Here is a 14139-nt window from a genome sequence, read left to right as displayed (position 1 = left end):
CAAACTTAATCACATGACTGTCACGGTAAAATACACCAATGAGAGCGGCTACAAAATCTGCGCATGCGCATTTTGTAAACCCTGCAAGGCTTATAACCCTCATCCGGGTGTTTACAGTTCCCGATTGGCGACCCGTCGCCATAAGTCAGACTTTATTTTGCTAAGGGAAAATTGGGTTAAAACCCACTAGTTTACCCGCTTTTCCACTTTGGAGAGCGGTTAACGCATTGTGGGGCGCGACATTTCCCACGCCAAGGAAAAACGAGACTTTTCAAGGGGCGAGGCCCCGTTTTTTGGGCACTTGTTTTTGTGTTAACGCATAGCTTTTTTTACTGAGACATTTGGATTGTGTCTCTTTTTTTTCTCGGTTTGTTTGTGGTCAAGATGTCGCCGTAATGGGGTCTCCGCGTTTGACAGAAATGAATAAGGGCCTTGGTCGCCTGACCCGCGTTTTCAACAGTCCGTTTTTTGTCACGTTTAATGCTAGAGAGCACCGCGGCTCTCTCCCCGGAATTCGGCCTCAACATGGAGAAAAATCCAAATGCGAACAACAGCAGCAACACGAAGATCCCGCCCCGTTCTGGTTCAACAGGCCCGACTCCTGCAGACTCTAAAACCAAAACAGGTAACACATCATATATTGTATGAACACAATCACATGTGCGTTATAAATGTTTTAAGGAAGTTTATATATGTATTTAAGACGTATGGCGTGGTTTTGTTGGTGTCTGCCGAGATGACGTAGCAACTGGTAGTGATCCGTTTAATATTAACTATGGTGTAAACTTGACAGTCAGTACAGTTTAAAAACAAACAATCATAAAACGCATATAAACACTAATATACATTTGATTTTACTTCAAACCACGGAACTGTGGCCTATTACGCTTTTCCGGGTTTACAAGGGTGGTTTGCACTTTAGAGCCCACGTGTTTACTTGTCTATCTTTCACGTGCATTAGTGTCAGTACATACAATAGCTCAAGTCCACCTGATAGAAACCTTTTTTGATAATAAAACCGAATTATTTTAAACTGCAAGCTTCAGCAAACTGAATTTCCATAAATGTTTGATATACCCCAGGGTATATTCATTTATCCACCCTTTTCTTTTTTTGGAAGCTATAGCAGGATCTATTCTTGACAACAGTCTACCATGTGACCAGAGGAAGTGTCATATTGGTGGGATGCCCTCTAGTTTTTGGGGCTTAGGAAATATATTAGGGTATCGGAATAAAATCACTGTAGATAACAACTTTAAGAGTTGTCTGTTGCATGGCTTGGGTTTTTCGGCTCATGAACTTTAAGAAAGAGTCGCTGCTGGTGGTTGATAAGCTGTGTGCTTCTCTTATCATCTGGTCCTCTTCGATGAACTTCGTGTGCTTGGGTTAGACCAGTGTATGTTTTGGTCAAAGAAGAAAAACAACAACACAAAAACAAAATAGAATTTTTGTTTTCACAATATGCATAATAATTAAAATAAGTCAAATAAATCAGTTGCATAGATCGATAGATTTTCTTAAAAGATTACATTGTAAATATTTCATTAAGTTGTTTGTCCCCTCTTTATAGTTGATATAGCATGTTTTGTGTTTTATCTGGGTCAGACAAGTTTCAAAGTAACAAGTTGGGAGTAATATATTCTTGTACTTTTTTTGTTCCTATAGATAGTAAGAATAATGGGGGCTCAAAGCGCTACAACCGCAAGCGTGAGCCCGCTTTTCCCAAGGCTGAGAGTTTTCCGGGCCCACGGCGCTCCCAGCCACATAAAAGCAAGAATTTTGACAAGAGACCCCCTCAGAGAGGTGGCGGTGGGGGCCGACAGTATGGACTCGCTGGTGGTGGGAGAAGAGAAGAGGTTTGTGCATTAACACAGTGGTTTTCAAACTGGGGGCCGCGAGATGGTGCCAGGGGGCCCCAGTTTTATGACATTTTATGAAATACATTAATTTATCATGAAATCTGTGTAATTAAACCTAAAAAAGGCTACTAACCAAAAGCACTACTTTTTTGTATAATTTAATGGTTTTTTTTTTTATTAAAATGTTGAGTTTTATAACAGTTTTTTGTCACAAATTTTCTTTGGGGGCGGCGAAGGAATGCACCATACACAAGGGGGGGCCACACGCTATAATAGTTTGGGAACCAATGCATTAACAAACTATTTTGTCTTCAACCTAAACTTAAACAAATGTGTAATGGTTTATTTGCTCTTTGTTTCATTATTGTTTCTTAAAATTTTGATGATTAAGTCATAACAACTGCTTGCTTTTTCATTAGGTAGCAGAAAACCACCGGGCAGAGTTTAGCCCGGCTCAGTTTGCTGGACCCAAAAAGATAAGTCTGAACCACCTGCTCAACTTCACGTTTGAGCCACGTGGAGGCCATTTTGGCTCTGGAGGAGATGGCCATTCCTGCTGGGGTCGCCGCAATAAGTGGGGTCACAAACACAAGCCCTTCAATAAGGAGCTTTTCCTACAGGCCAAGTGAGTAGAGCTAAATTTAATGTAGGGTTTGGCATTATCTCAATTTGTAAAGCGAGACTGTAGAGATGTCAGTCCGCTTTCTAACTATTATAGTGCACTGTGACACAAGTTGAAAATATTTACACAAAGCTTTAGTAAACTATAGGCTGGGTCGTAGACAGGCGTCAACGACACGTATCTATTGTCTCCTGCACATACAGAACCTTTACTCTGTTGAGGCTTTTTCATTTAAAAAAAAATGCAATGCAAAATCATACAAGCATACAAATAATGGTTTATCTTTTAAATGAGACTTCCGACTAAGTTTATATGACTTGCTTGTGTAGTTTGACGGCTCTGCTGTTTTACTTTTGTCCACCAGTTGCCAGTTTGTGGTGATTGAAGATCAGGACTATCAAGCCCACTTCACTGATCCTGACAGTCTGGTGGACTGGGACCATGTGCAGCAAGTGGTAAGGATTCCCATGTGTACATTAAAGGGGACATATCATAAAAATCGGACCTTTTCCATGTTTAAGTGCTATAATTGGGTTCCCAGTGCTTCTATCAACCTAGAAAATGTGAAAAGGAACAACCCAGTAACTTAGTTTTGGTAAATCATTCTCTTCAAGCATGTGAAAAATAGGTCATTGAAATTTGGCTCCCTTTGTGATGTCAGAAGGGGATAATGCTTCCCCCTTAATCTGCACTATCCAACCACGGCTCTGCCATTTAGTGCAGAAAGATAGCGAGAGAACAAATGATTGACAGCACAATTGAGATTCAACTTCAACAAACCATCCTCATGGCGCTCAATGTCTGCATTTCATCAGCTCATTTGCATTTTTAGAGGACAAGCCCAAAAAGGCAAATTTTTGTTTACACCTACAAAGTGGCAATTTTAACATGCTATAATAAATTATCTATATGGTATTTTAAGCAAAAACTTCACATACATACTCTGGGGACACCAAAGATTTGTTATATCTTTAAAAAGTCTTTTGAAATGTTCCCGTTAATAATATTTCAGAGTGCATGATACGTGTATATATTTATAATGAAATGTAGTAACCAAATCTTAACAACCATCTTAATCACCACAGCGCATCTACAGCCATGAGGTCCCATCGTGTCCGATCTGCCTGTATCCCCCTGTGGCGGCCCACATGACGCGTTGTGGCCACATCTACTGTTGGCCGTGTATGCTGCACTACCTCTCTCTGAGTGAGAAGAGTTGGTCAAAGTGCCCCATTTGCTATGAGGCCGTGCACAGCACTGACCTAAAGAGGTTTGTATGGAGATCACTTCACGTTTGGTGTATTCATATGAAGTAACGTATTTAATTGGTACCACGTGTTGGTCTTAATGTTATCACTGTTCTTTCAGTGTGGTTGCCATGGAGACCCATCAGTACGTGACTGGTGATGTCATCACCATGCGTCTGATGCGGAGAGAGAAAGGATCACTGGTGGCTCTTCCTAGCTCTCAGTGGGTTAAAGTGGAGGAGCCTATTCGTTTTGGAGGTGGGTATTTCTACCTCTGGGATTTTTAGTGTTTGTTTGTCTTTGGTGTTCACCTTTAGTGCGTTGCATTTGCAGATGTGCATTTGAGCTCATACTCGAAGCTCCTGTTGGCATCTCAGGAGCAGGTTTTGGGATTGCTGGATGAAGAGAAGTTGGCTCTCCAATCCCAGCTCAGCCAGGAGAAAGAGGACCCAGAGGCTTGCTTCATACAGAGCGCATTACTGCAGCTACAGGTAGTGCATGCATTCACACTTGCATAGGAACGCAGCCAGTGTTCAAAATGTAAAAGCTGGAGTTATAATCCCGTTTAAAGGGACACTCCACTTTTTTTGAAAATATGCTAATTTTGCAGCTCCACTAGAGTTAAACATTTGATTTTTACCGTTTTGGAATCCATTAGACCCTTTAGCATCGTGCTCAAAAGCAATCAAAGTGTTTCAATATTTTTTTTCCCTATTTATAACTGGTCTTTTTTGTAGTTACATCCTGTACTAAGACAGACGGAACATTCAAAGTTGAGGGGTTTTTTAGGTTGAAATGGCCATGAACTATACTTTCATTCCGGCTTAATAATCAAAGACTTTGCTGCCGTACCATGGCTGCAGGAGGCACAATGATATTATGCAGTGCCTGAAAATAGTACCCTGCTATTGTAAGTTACCAAGGGGACTATTTTCAGGCGCTGCGTAATATCATTGGGTCTCCTGCAGTCATGGTACGACAGCAAAGTAGCCATATCTGCCTAGAAAATTGTAACTTTTCTGTCGGTCTTAGTACACAATGTAACTAAAGAACATGTAAGATTTAAATGGGGAGAAGTATTAAAATTCTCCGGTTATTTTTGAGCGTGATGCTAATGGTCTAATCAGATTCAATGGATTATGCTAAGCTATGCTAAAAGTGGTACAGCCAGACCCGGAGATCAGCTGAATGGATTCCAAAATGGTAAAAATCAAATGTTTAACTGTAGTGGAGCTGGAAAATGAGCATATTTAAAAAAAAAAGTTGAGTGTCCCTTTAAGGGCACAGTAATGTTGTGTATGTAACTTTTGCAGTTGTTTAGTCAGTATGAATTAAATTACATTTCATCAGTTTTTATGCATTATAAATTGTGTTTCATGAAACTGGAACATAAACATGCATCCCAGTACTTTTATTTATTCCCTGACACCGTACACAAATATTTAAAGCTCGTTTTATTGTTCTATTAACAGGAACGAGAGGAAGGGCTGCTAAAATTTCTGTGTAAGGATGACGCCTCTGTTGATACAGCAGACATGAGGAAGTTGTCTCTTTCTGAGAACTTCTCTCCAGATGTGATCGAGATCAAGAATCTCCCAAACCTCAAGGTAAGTAGAGATGTGCTCCTTAAAGGACAAGTTCGGTATTTTACACTTAAAGCCCTGTTTTCAGATTGTTTGATGAAATAGAACGGTTTTGACTGAAATTTCGACATATGCGGCTGCCCCGAGAATTTTGGGGGGTTTGTGTTTCACCTTCCACCTTTACAATGGGTTTAATGGTGCACTGGAACAATCCTTCCTAAAATGCATTAAACTTTCGTTTACAAAGACGTGAAACTCACCAAGTGGTCAGGGGTGTTCACTGATATGCTCACACAAAAATCGCTGCAAAATACGCATTCCAACAGGTTTTATCGTAGTTTTTACCAACTCCATTGACATGTATTAGATGTGCTGTGAGGTACGGTATTACTCCGCGCCGGGAACTTTGTTTCTATTCTTGCAATTGGCAATGGCGGATTAGTGCCACCACCTGGGCTGGAGTGTTTATTATTCAAGCTCTAAGCGGAAGAATGTACGGGTGTGAGGCGTTTGGAAAAATAGGTCCACAAGTTAACAACGAATGCTAAAACAGCTGTTGGAAAGCATCTTTTGCAGCCATTTTTGTGTGAGCATATCAGTGAACACCCCTGACCACTCGGTGAGTTTCAAGTCTTTGTAAACGAAAGTTTAATGCATTTTAGAAAGGATTGTTCCAGTGCACCATTAAACCCATTGTAGAGGTGTGAGGTGAAACACAAACATACCAAAATTCTCAGGGCAGCCGCGTATGTCGAAATTTCAGTCAAAACCGTTCTATTTCATCATAAACAATCTGAAAACAGGGCTTTAAGTGTAAAATACCGAACTTGTCCTTTAAAGAATAATGCTACTGCTCAACATGCTCTGCATTTTAAATGATCACATTGTCTTAATGCCTGATCACTGACACTGTATTAAATCTATTGTCTAACATTAAACCATACATTTCTGAGCATCATCTCACTATGTCCTACCACAGCCCGTCCTTCAGTATGCCTCAGCATTTGATGATGAGATACAGGAGGTTCATGAGCAGTTTGAAGAGATTCCTGCTGAAAATGTTCCTGAGGTGGCTCAAGAGATGCCTTCAGGACCTGTTGAGGATAAATCTCTGGAAGAGACCTCTCAGACTGGTCAAAATGAAGCAGCCCCACCTCAGAACTCTCATCATGGCCCGTATTACTACTTTTATCAAGGTGTGTGTTTAACTAATGGCTTATAGTTCAATTATTGTACACAGAAGGGCTGTTTAAAAGCAATGAACATGGTAAATATGGTAAATAAGTCTTGACAGTGATGTATTTCACTCAAACTTGTAGCTGAGGATGGTCAGCAGATGTTCCTGCACCCAGTGAATGTACGCTGTCTGCTGAGGGAGTATGGAAGTCTGGAGAATAGCCCGCAGTCCATCACCGCTACCGTAGTAGAGCTTGATGGACAGACTGTCACTGAGGTATATATGATGACCTTATTTTTATGATTGATGTTTTGGATGTGCAAGGCATTGTGGGAAACAGAATTTTAGGCAGTATACTCTGTTACATGTGATATTTAAAGAAGCATCAGGAGTTCATCTAATAGTCCGATAGTATTTACCAAATCCAGATATTTACTCACCACCATGTCATCCAAAATGTTGATGCCTTTTTTGATCAGTCTGGAAGAAATTATATTTTTTGAGGAAAACATTCCAGGATTTTTCTCATTTTAATGGACTTTAATGGACCTTAACAGTTTAAAAATTGCACTTTCAAAGGACTCTAAACGATCCCAAACAAGGCATAAGGGTCTTATCTAGCGAAACAATTGTCATTTTTGGCAAGAAAAAAAAATGCACTTTTAAACCACAACTTCTCATCTATCTCCGGTCCTGTGATGCGCCAGCGTGAACTCGCGTAATACGTCATCACGTCAAGAGGTCACGGATGACATATGCAAAACTACACCCCAGTGTTTACAAGTGTGAAGAAAGAGGCGCGTTCCGATGTTGTTGTATGTCGAATGATATTAATTAATGTCTTAGTGTTAGTTTATTGTTTAAAATCGTGCGCAAATGTTCACATATGTAACACGTGACCTTTCTACGTCACTACGCAATTACGTGAGGTTGTGCTGGCCATCACAGTACCGGAGGAATAAAAGAAGTTGTGGCTTAAAAGTGCATATTGTTTATTTTTCTTGCCAAAAATGACAATCGTTTCGCTAGATACTGAAACTGTAATTTTAAACTGCTTTAAAACTGTTAAGTGTTGGGGTCCATTAAAGTCCATTAAAATGAGAAAAATCCTTGAATGTTTTCCTCAAAAAACATAATTTCTTCCTGACTGAACAAAGAAAGAAATCAACATTTTGGAAGACATGGTTATTAGTAAATGATCTGGATTTTTTAAGAAAATTGACTAATTCTTTAATACCAGTGTGGATATACTGTAGTAATAGGACACTGTGGCTGTCAATGTAATGTTTGTCATTCAACTAATGAACTTTATTTGTAGGATATTCGTCGCCGACACCGTTACCTCTCTCACCTGCCCCTCACGTGTGAATTCAGCCTCTGTGAACTCAACCTTCAGCCACCGATTGTCTCCAAAGAGACCCTTGACAGCTTTTCAGGTACACATAGGCATTATAGATTGTCATCATTAACCCACATGCATAGCTTTATAGTAATGTGTAATAATAATAAAAAAAATCACCTTTTTTCTTTTTCTGGCAGATGACTTGGAGAAACGCAAGCGTCTGAGGCAGAAGAAAGCAAGGGATGAGAAAAGAAGGGAGAAGAGGATTGAGATAGAGGAGAATAGGAAACAGGGGAAATGTGAGAATGAAGTTGAATAAACATGACACAGATCGTGAGGAAGTTTCCTGTGCCTTGGTGCGAATAAGTGACATTTTGGCTTGCTTGTATTGTCAGATCCAGAGGTGCACATTGGACTTGAGAATCTCCAGCATTTTCCTGCTTTTGGATCTCCTCCTGAGTACAGCCCACAAGTGCATCCCCCAGAGTTCATGTTGGGACCACCCTCTCCTCTGAGCAGCAGCCCTTGCTCAGGTGAAACACCTTCCTGCATTCTCAGTGATTTAGTGTAATCTCTGTGATAATTAAATGTTTTATTTTTTTGTTCAGATGGAGTGATGTTCCCCAATCTGAGTGAGCACAGTCCCACTGTGAGTGTAGCTACTAGCGTGGAGGAAGATTATCACTGCATGTCCTTTGCTCAGGTTAGTCTGGTATTTGCTCTGAACTGCTAAAAACTCATTTAAACAAGCACACAGGGGCTTATGAACTAATTTAAAATTAACTTCTTGGTTATGTTTCATATTATGTAAAAACATAACTGTCATGCAAGGACTGAATTCTTGATAACTTTTTTTTTTATTCTGTTGTAGATGCTGAAAGATGGGAAAGCCCGTGTGGATGCAGGACCTAAAACTGCACCAAAGAAAGGTGAGCCTCATAAAAGTACATTTACTGTTACACTTGTTTCCTATTGTCTGTTATCTTATCATTGTGTACTGATTTTACCCGATTTGTCTTCCTCAAGCGTGTACAGATATGTTTCTGGCACCTCCGGTGGGAGACAGTGATGGAGAAAGTGACACCTCTGATCGAGTCCCAGTACCCAGTTTCCAGAATTCTTTCAGCCAGGCCTTTGAGGCAGCTTTGTCTCAGCTGGACCATACAAGTCAAACTCCAGCACCTACTTTCTCTAGCCCCGGTGAGTCACTTTGTCCTACTGTTTGAGCGCAATATACACTGCAGGGGAAGCCACTTGGTAAATTATGAGTGGCTACTAGCATGTCAAGCTACAGATTCAATATACCGTATTGTCTCATATATAAGACAAAAAAAATGTTTATACGAAAATCCCTCTCATTAAACAATGTCATCTCATATTCAAAATCTAGTCTAGTGGTTCTCAATTCCAGTCCTCAGGCCCCCCTCCCAGAACATTTTTGATGTCTCATATATATAAACACCCTTTTCAGTTAATCAGCTTGTTAGAGTGTTAATTAAGGAGCCTAATGAGTGAAATCAGGTGTTTCATATAAGGAGACATCTAAAACATTCTGAAGGGGGGGCCCGGGGACTGGAATTGACAGCCAATCTAGTCGATTACATGTCGACATTTTTGAGTGTGATGCTAATGGTCTAATCCGATTCAATGGATTATGCTAAAAGTGCTACAGTCAGGCGGACTTCCTGTTTTGGTTGAAATGACGTCACCATGTCAAGTAATGCTGTGCGTTCCAAGGGACATCAGTGGCCCTTAAAAGCGGCAATGCATAACTTTTTTTGATAAACAAACAAAAACACTGTTTTAAACAGAGATTGTGATAGAGAGCAACTAGGGCTGGGCGATATGACCAAAAAAATTATTGAGAAAATGTTTTCCATATCAGTCGATATCGATAATTATCATGATAAATAACAAATCTTTACTCCTGTCAAATTTAAAGGCAGATTTTTGCTCCTGGATGAAAATTGTAAAAACCAGACAGTTAATAATGGTTTTAAACTACTTTTTATTCAGAACATGACAAATACAAATACTAAAATCTTGTTTTAATGCATCTGTACTAAATGTAAATCTATTTGTTATGAAATCAACACATTTCTGACACAAAAGCAGCAGACTACTGTCACTTTAAGACCCAAGACAGACTGCTTTAAGTTTCAATATACTGAGTAACAGCTGTTTATGTTCACTTAAACAAGAAAGAAAACTTAGTTCAGTGATCACGCGTGTGTTATACATATACGAGCTATGCACGCTGATAAATGGATGTCAAGAGTGTCACGTTGCTGTGGGAGCGCACATACGCAAACACTATATTCACTGCAGTGGTGGATCTGCTGCTTTTCCTCAGTTTCCTGAATTTGTGAATGTCCTGTAAATATACTTTTAAAGCTGTGCGGACGTGTGCGTGCGCAAGGCGGATGCTGAATGAGTATACTGCACCTATTGTGTCTGCTGTGTTTGACGAACCCTGTTTGCGCGTCCAACATTACACACAAGAAACACACTAAGAGCAACGTTACAGATTTAAAGATGGGGTGCATGATCTCTTAAAATCACCTAAACAAACACATCCCTACCCCAATAGAATCTTCTTTTGATAGACCTGCCCCACACATACGCAACCCAGGCAACTAGGTCAGTTAGTAGACACGCCCCTTACTGCTGATTGGCTACAAGTGTGTTTTGGTACTCAGCCCGACTCCCTTTTTCAAACATTGTGCACCTAGCCTTCAACTATATTTTATTATTTCATCATAATAGTGTTTATTTAAAGTGCCTAAAAAGAAACTTCTCGGACAGTATTTGGTTTTGTCATCGCATTTCTGTAATTATATTTTTCTTTTGATTTCAGAGGAGAAGGGGGGAAAGAAAAAGAAGAAAAAGCAGAAACTTCTTTTTAGCACCTCTATGGTTCACACAAAGTAAACAGCACTGAAGCAAATCCTTCACTCCCGTCCCTGCCTTATTTCTGCCCGCAATCACCTGCTTCTTACTATTTATTGTGTTTCTCCATAGCAGCTTCTTATTCATCTTCTCCAGAGGTTCAGTGACCTGCAGGAAGTTAGTGTAATTCAAGAGCATCATCAGCAGCATTAAAAAAAATTCAAAAAAGACAGTATTAAAAATCAGTCCCAACAGTTGATGCTTAACGTCTCGTATGGAAGGGATGTTTATGCTTTTAACCAGATCAGTCCATGTCACTTAAATGTTTATTATTTAAAGACATTAAGTAATATATGACATGATACTCGGTGCCCAAATTTCATTATTGCTAACGTGTTTGCATGCTTGTCGATCATGGGTTGCAGTGACGTTTTGGGGGGTCTTGAGGTGTGGCAGTCAGCCAGCTGCAGACACATCTTGCCACCTTATCAGTAAGACCAAGTTTAGATATTAACCCCTTACTTTGACCCAAATCTGAATGCTTTGTATCTTGGATTATATGCTGGACTGGTGATTATTTACTAGCATCTTAAAAACACATTAAGGATTATTTGCATTTGATCTTTTTATTGCTTACAAACACACTGTGCTGATGATAACACAGTAATGCTTGTTTACAGCCTGTCAAATGAACAGTGTAGTAATACATGCATACATGCAAGTCCTGTCAATTGTATCACCATTCTGGTATCTTCTGGAAGCTAAATACTTAGCTGGTCTTTAAGCACTTGGCTATGAGAACCTTCAACAAATTCGACGTTGATTTAGAGTTCATAATGTTCTGTAGTGTTCAAATATACGAGGGAGAAAGACAAAGGTGCTGATTCTACTGCTTACTATGTGTTTAAAGATTGTGTAAAGACAAAGCTATATGAAATGCTTTGAGGGTTTAAGTTTTCTCTATTTTCTTTTTTGAAATCTGAAAAATCTGTGATTTCAGTAGCGTGTTGGGATAAATAAAGGAAATATTACGCACTGGTTTGAAACCTGTCTTTATTTTATTTTAGAATTGTGTTTGTGTGCATATTTGGACTCCCCTGTTATAGGATCATTTGAGCATTGTTTCAGTCTATTTAAATTAAGATGTTCTGTTGTTTTTAACCCTAATAAGACCCTTGGGGTCAATTCTACCCCAAGCCACTTTTCTTTAGTTTAAAAACATGGTTCCCTTCATTTCAGTGGAATAAAAATAATTTTGTGTCTTTTCCAGATTATCTGTCAAGATTCATATAAAAAACTGGGCTTGATTCGGTCGTTCTAAAGAGGCGTAAAAAATTCACTTAAATAGTCCCTTTGAGGGTAAAAATGACTACAATTCAAATGAATGGGTAATGCAAAAATATTTGTCAAAAAAAATCTATCCATCCAGAATAAATCTGACAATTTTAACACAGAAAGGTAGACCTGGTACCAGAGCACAAATATTACATAGAAAATACATTCTCAATAACACACAAAGGTATGAGTGCCACAGAGAATTTCTTATAGAATTTGGCCCAAAAGAGCCACAGATGCAAAACAAAGTTGTAAAATACACAGGTGTGTGCACACATACACACACACACACACACAAAGACACAGTAAAACTTACACACACATAAAGACACAAACACACTTACATTGTCAAATTTCTGTGGCATTTTGTAAAAAAAGACATTTCAAAATGCATCAAAACTACAAAAAAATATACTTTTTGAAATAATATTTATTTTTAATGTCCTTTCTTATGTTTATATAAACATAAATTCACAAAATGTATCAATAAAGTACTGATGTTGAGAAGTTGGCCACATTCAGTGAAATGAATAGGTCTTTATGGGCCTCTGCTGGTCGAAGTGATTTATTTCCTAAACTGTAACCATAAAACTGTTTTTTTCTAAACACCAAATGGCTGAATTCAACACACAACATCTAGATCAATATCTAAAAACTATTTAAATCAAATTGAGATCATAATTTATGTGAATTTTTTATAAAAATTTGATATTTTTCAGGCAAGCTAATGGTGTAGTTGAGGAATTGAGTGGTAAACAGGTACAAAAGTACTTCATACCTCCCAAAACACAGCATTAATGTATAGATGGAAAGTAATTGAAAAAATATATATATTATTTGTATCATTAAAAATGTATATATTTTTTGTAATCACGCTTTAATTCTCTGGGGTCATTTTTACCCCCAATGAACTATAACATATACAGGAAAATCGGGTCATATGAGGGTCAAAAGCGCTCCATTAGAAGATGAAGCGTGGACCATTATCTCCTCAACTGCACTTGTGTACTGAGGGTCACTTCTAGAGTAAATGCATATATACAGCGGGTAATATAAGTATTGAACACGTCACAGTTTTAGTAAATATATTTCTGAAGGTGCAATTGACATTTTTACCAGATTTTGGTTAAAACATGCAAATAAATCAATCCATAGATGTCCATAAATAACATATTGCATTGTAAATATATAGTATTGTTTAAAAAATACCCCACATGACTGAAATAAACCATAATTCAGCATTTTGACAGCTTTACCATCATAAAGAAATATGAAGTTTTTTGTGTAGTGAATGACAGACGAAGTGTTGAGCGTCTTCTCTTGCCAGTAAAGTAGGAGGTGCGCTGCAGCTCTTTAATCCGCCGATAAACCCACAAGAAAGAAAGAGAAAGAAGGCGCTAGTGATGGGAGAAATGAAGCTTTTCGAAGCTTCGAATCAATTGAACCAATTGCTTCGAAAATTGATTCAGTTTTTCGAAGCAGTTCGAAACACCACACACGCTGACGACCCCTGCTGGTCAAAATAGTGTAAAAGCAGATATGTCCAAACATTTTACACTTTTTTTAACAAAATAATAGCAAGATTTGTATTAAAATGTTTAACAAATTATTTAACTTAATTAAGACATAGTTAAAAGTCTATTATGTGTTTTTAGTTTTATTAACAAATCATTAAAACTAACTACCCTTTTAATTATGCACATTTTTGTCATTAAATCTGTCTATAAACAAAAAGTAGACAAAATGGTAGTGTTTTTAGTCAGAAGGATAAATGTTTTATGAACTTTCATAATAAAACTGACTCGAGTTCACCTGGTCATGTGATCAACTCCCCCTAGTGGTGAACCATCGGATTTTCGAAACGTTTCGAAACAGTTATGGCGTAATGAAGCCTCGTTTGCTAAAATCACGTGACTTGGGCCAGTTTGAAACAAGCTCCGAACCACTGATTCGAAACAAAAGATTCGTAAATGTTTCGAAGCCTCATGAAGCAGTGCTTCGATAACGACCATCACAAGAAAAGACAGGAACAGGGCGTTTAGAAAGGTTAAGAAAAATAATGTATTTGATCATCTAATTCTGTAT

At 38.6% G+C, this 14139-nt stretch overlaps 1 protein-coding gene across 1 annotated transcript; it reads left to right on the top strand.

Moving 5' to 3' along the window:
- Positions 1 to 102: 102 nt before the first annotated feature.
- Positions 103 to 11754, top strand: rnf10 (ring finger protein 10). Its single transcript, XM_065247452.2, has 17 exons — positions 103 to 625; positions 1666 to 1856; positions 2279 to 2484; positions 2846 to 2936; positions 3567 to 3751; positions 3850 to 3986; positions 4062 to 4219; positions 5201 to 5335; positions 6291 to 6507; positions 6631 to 6764; positions 7807 to 7924; positions 8028 to 8129; positions 8226 to 8363; positions 8439 to 8533; positions 8702 to 8759; positions 8857 to 9030; positions 10688 to 11754. Exons 1-17 carry the CDS (start codon positions 481 to 483, stop codon positions 10759 to 10761), a joined length of 2358 nt encoding a protein of 785 aa, XP_065103524.1. The 5' UTR covers positions 103 to 480; the 3' UTR covers positions 10762 to 11754.
- The last annotated feature ends 2385 nt before the right edge of the window (positions 11755 to 14139 follow it).

Source organism: Paramisgurnus dabryanus, chromosome 11 (assembly GCF_030506205.2).
Source record: "Paramisgurnus dabryanus chromosome 11, PD_genome_1.1, whole genome shotgun sequence".
In the NCBI taxonomy this organism is placed as follows: domain Eukaryota; kingdom Metazoa; phylum Chordata; class Actinopteri; order Cypriniformes; family Cobitidae; genus Paramisgurnus; species Paramisgurnus dabryanus.
This window is presented reverse-complemented; position numbering and strand designations above follow the sequence as displayed.

What these genes read in the sequence shown, in the direction of transcription:
- rnf10 (XM_065247452.2), top strand. Translation starts at nt 481, where the DNA reads ATGCTAGAGAGCACCGCGGCTCTCTCCCCGGAATTCGGCCTCAACATG. An exon ending in GCGCATTACTGCAGCTACAG is followed by an intron (nt 4,220 to 5,200) that starts GTAGTGCATGCA and finishes TTCTATTAACAG; the next exon opens with GAACGAGAGGAAGGGCTGCT. An exon ending in GACCCTTGACAGCTTTTCAG is followed by an intron (nt 7,925 to 8,027) that starts GTACACATAGGC and finishes TTTTTCTGGCAG; the next exon opens with ATGACTTGGAGAAACGCAAG.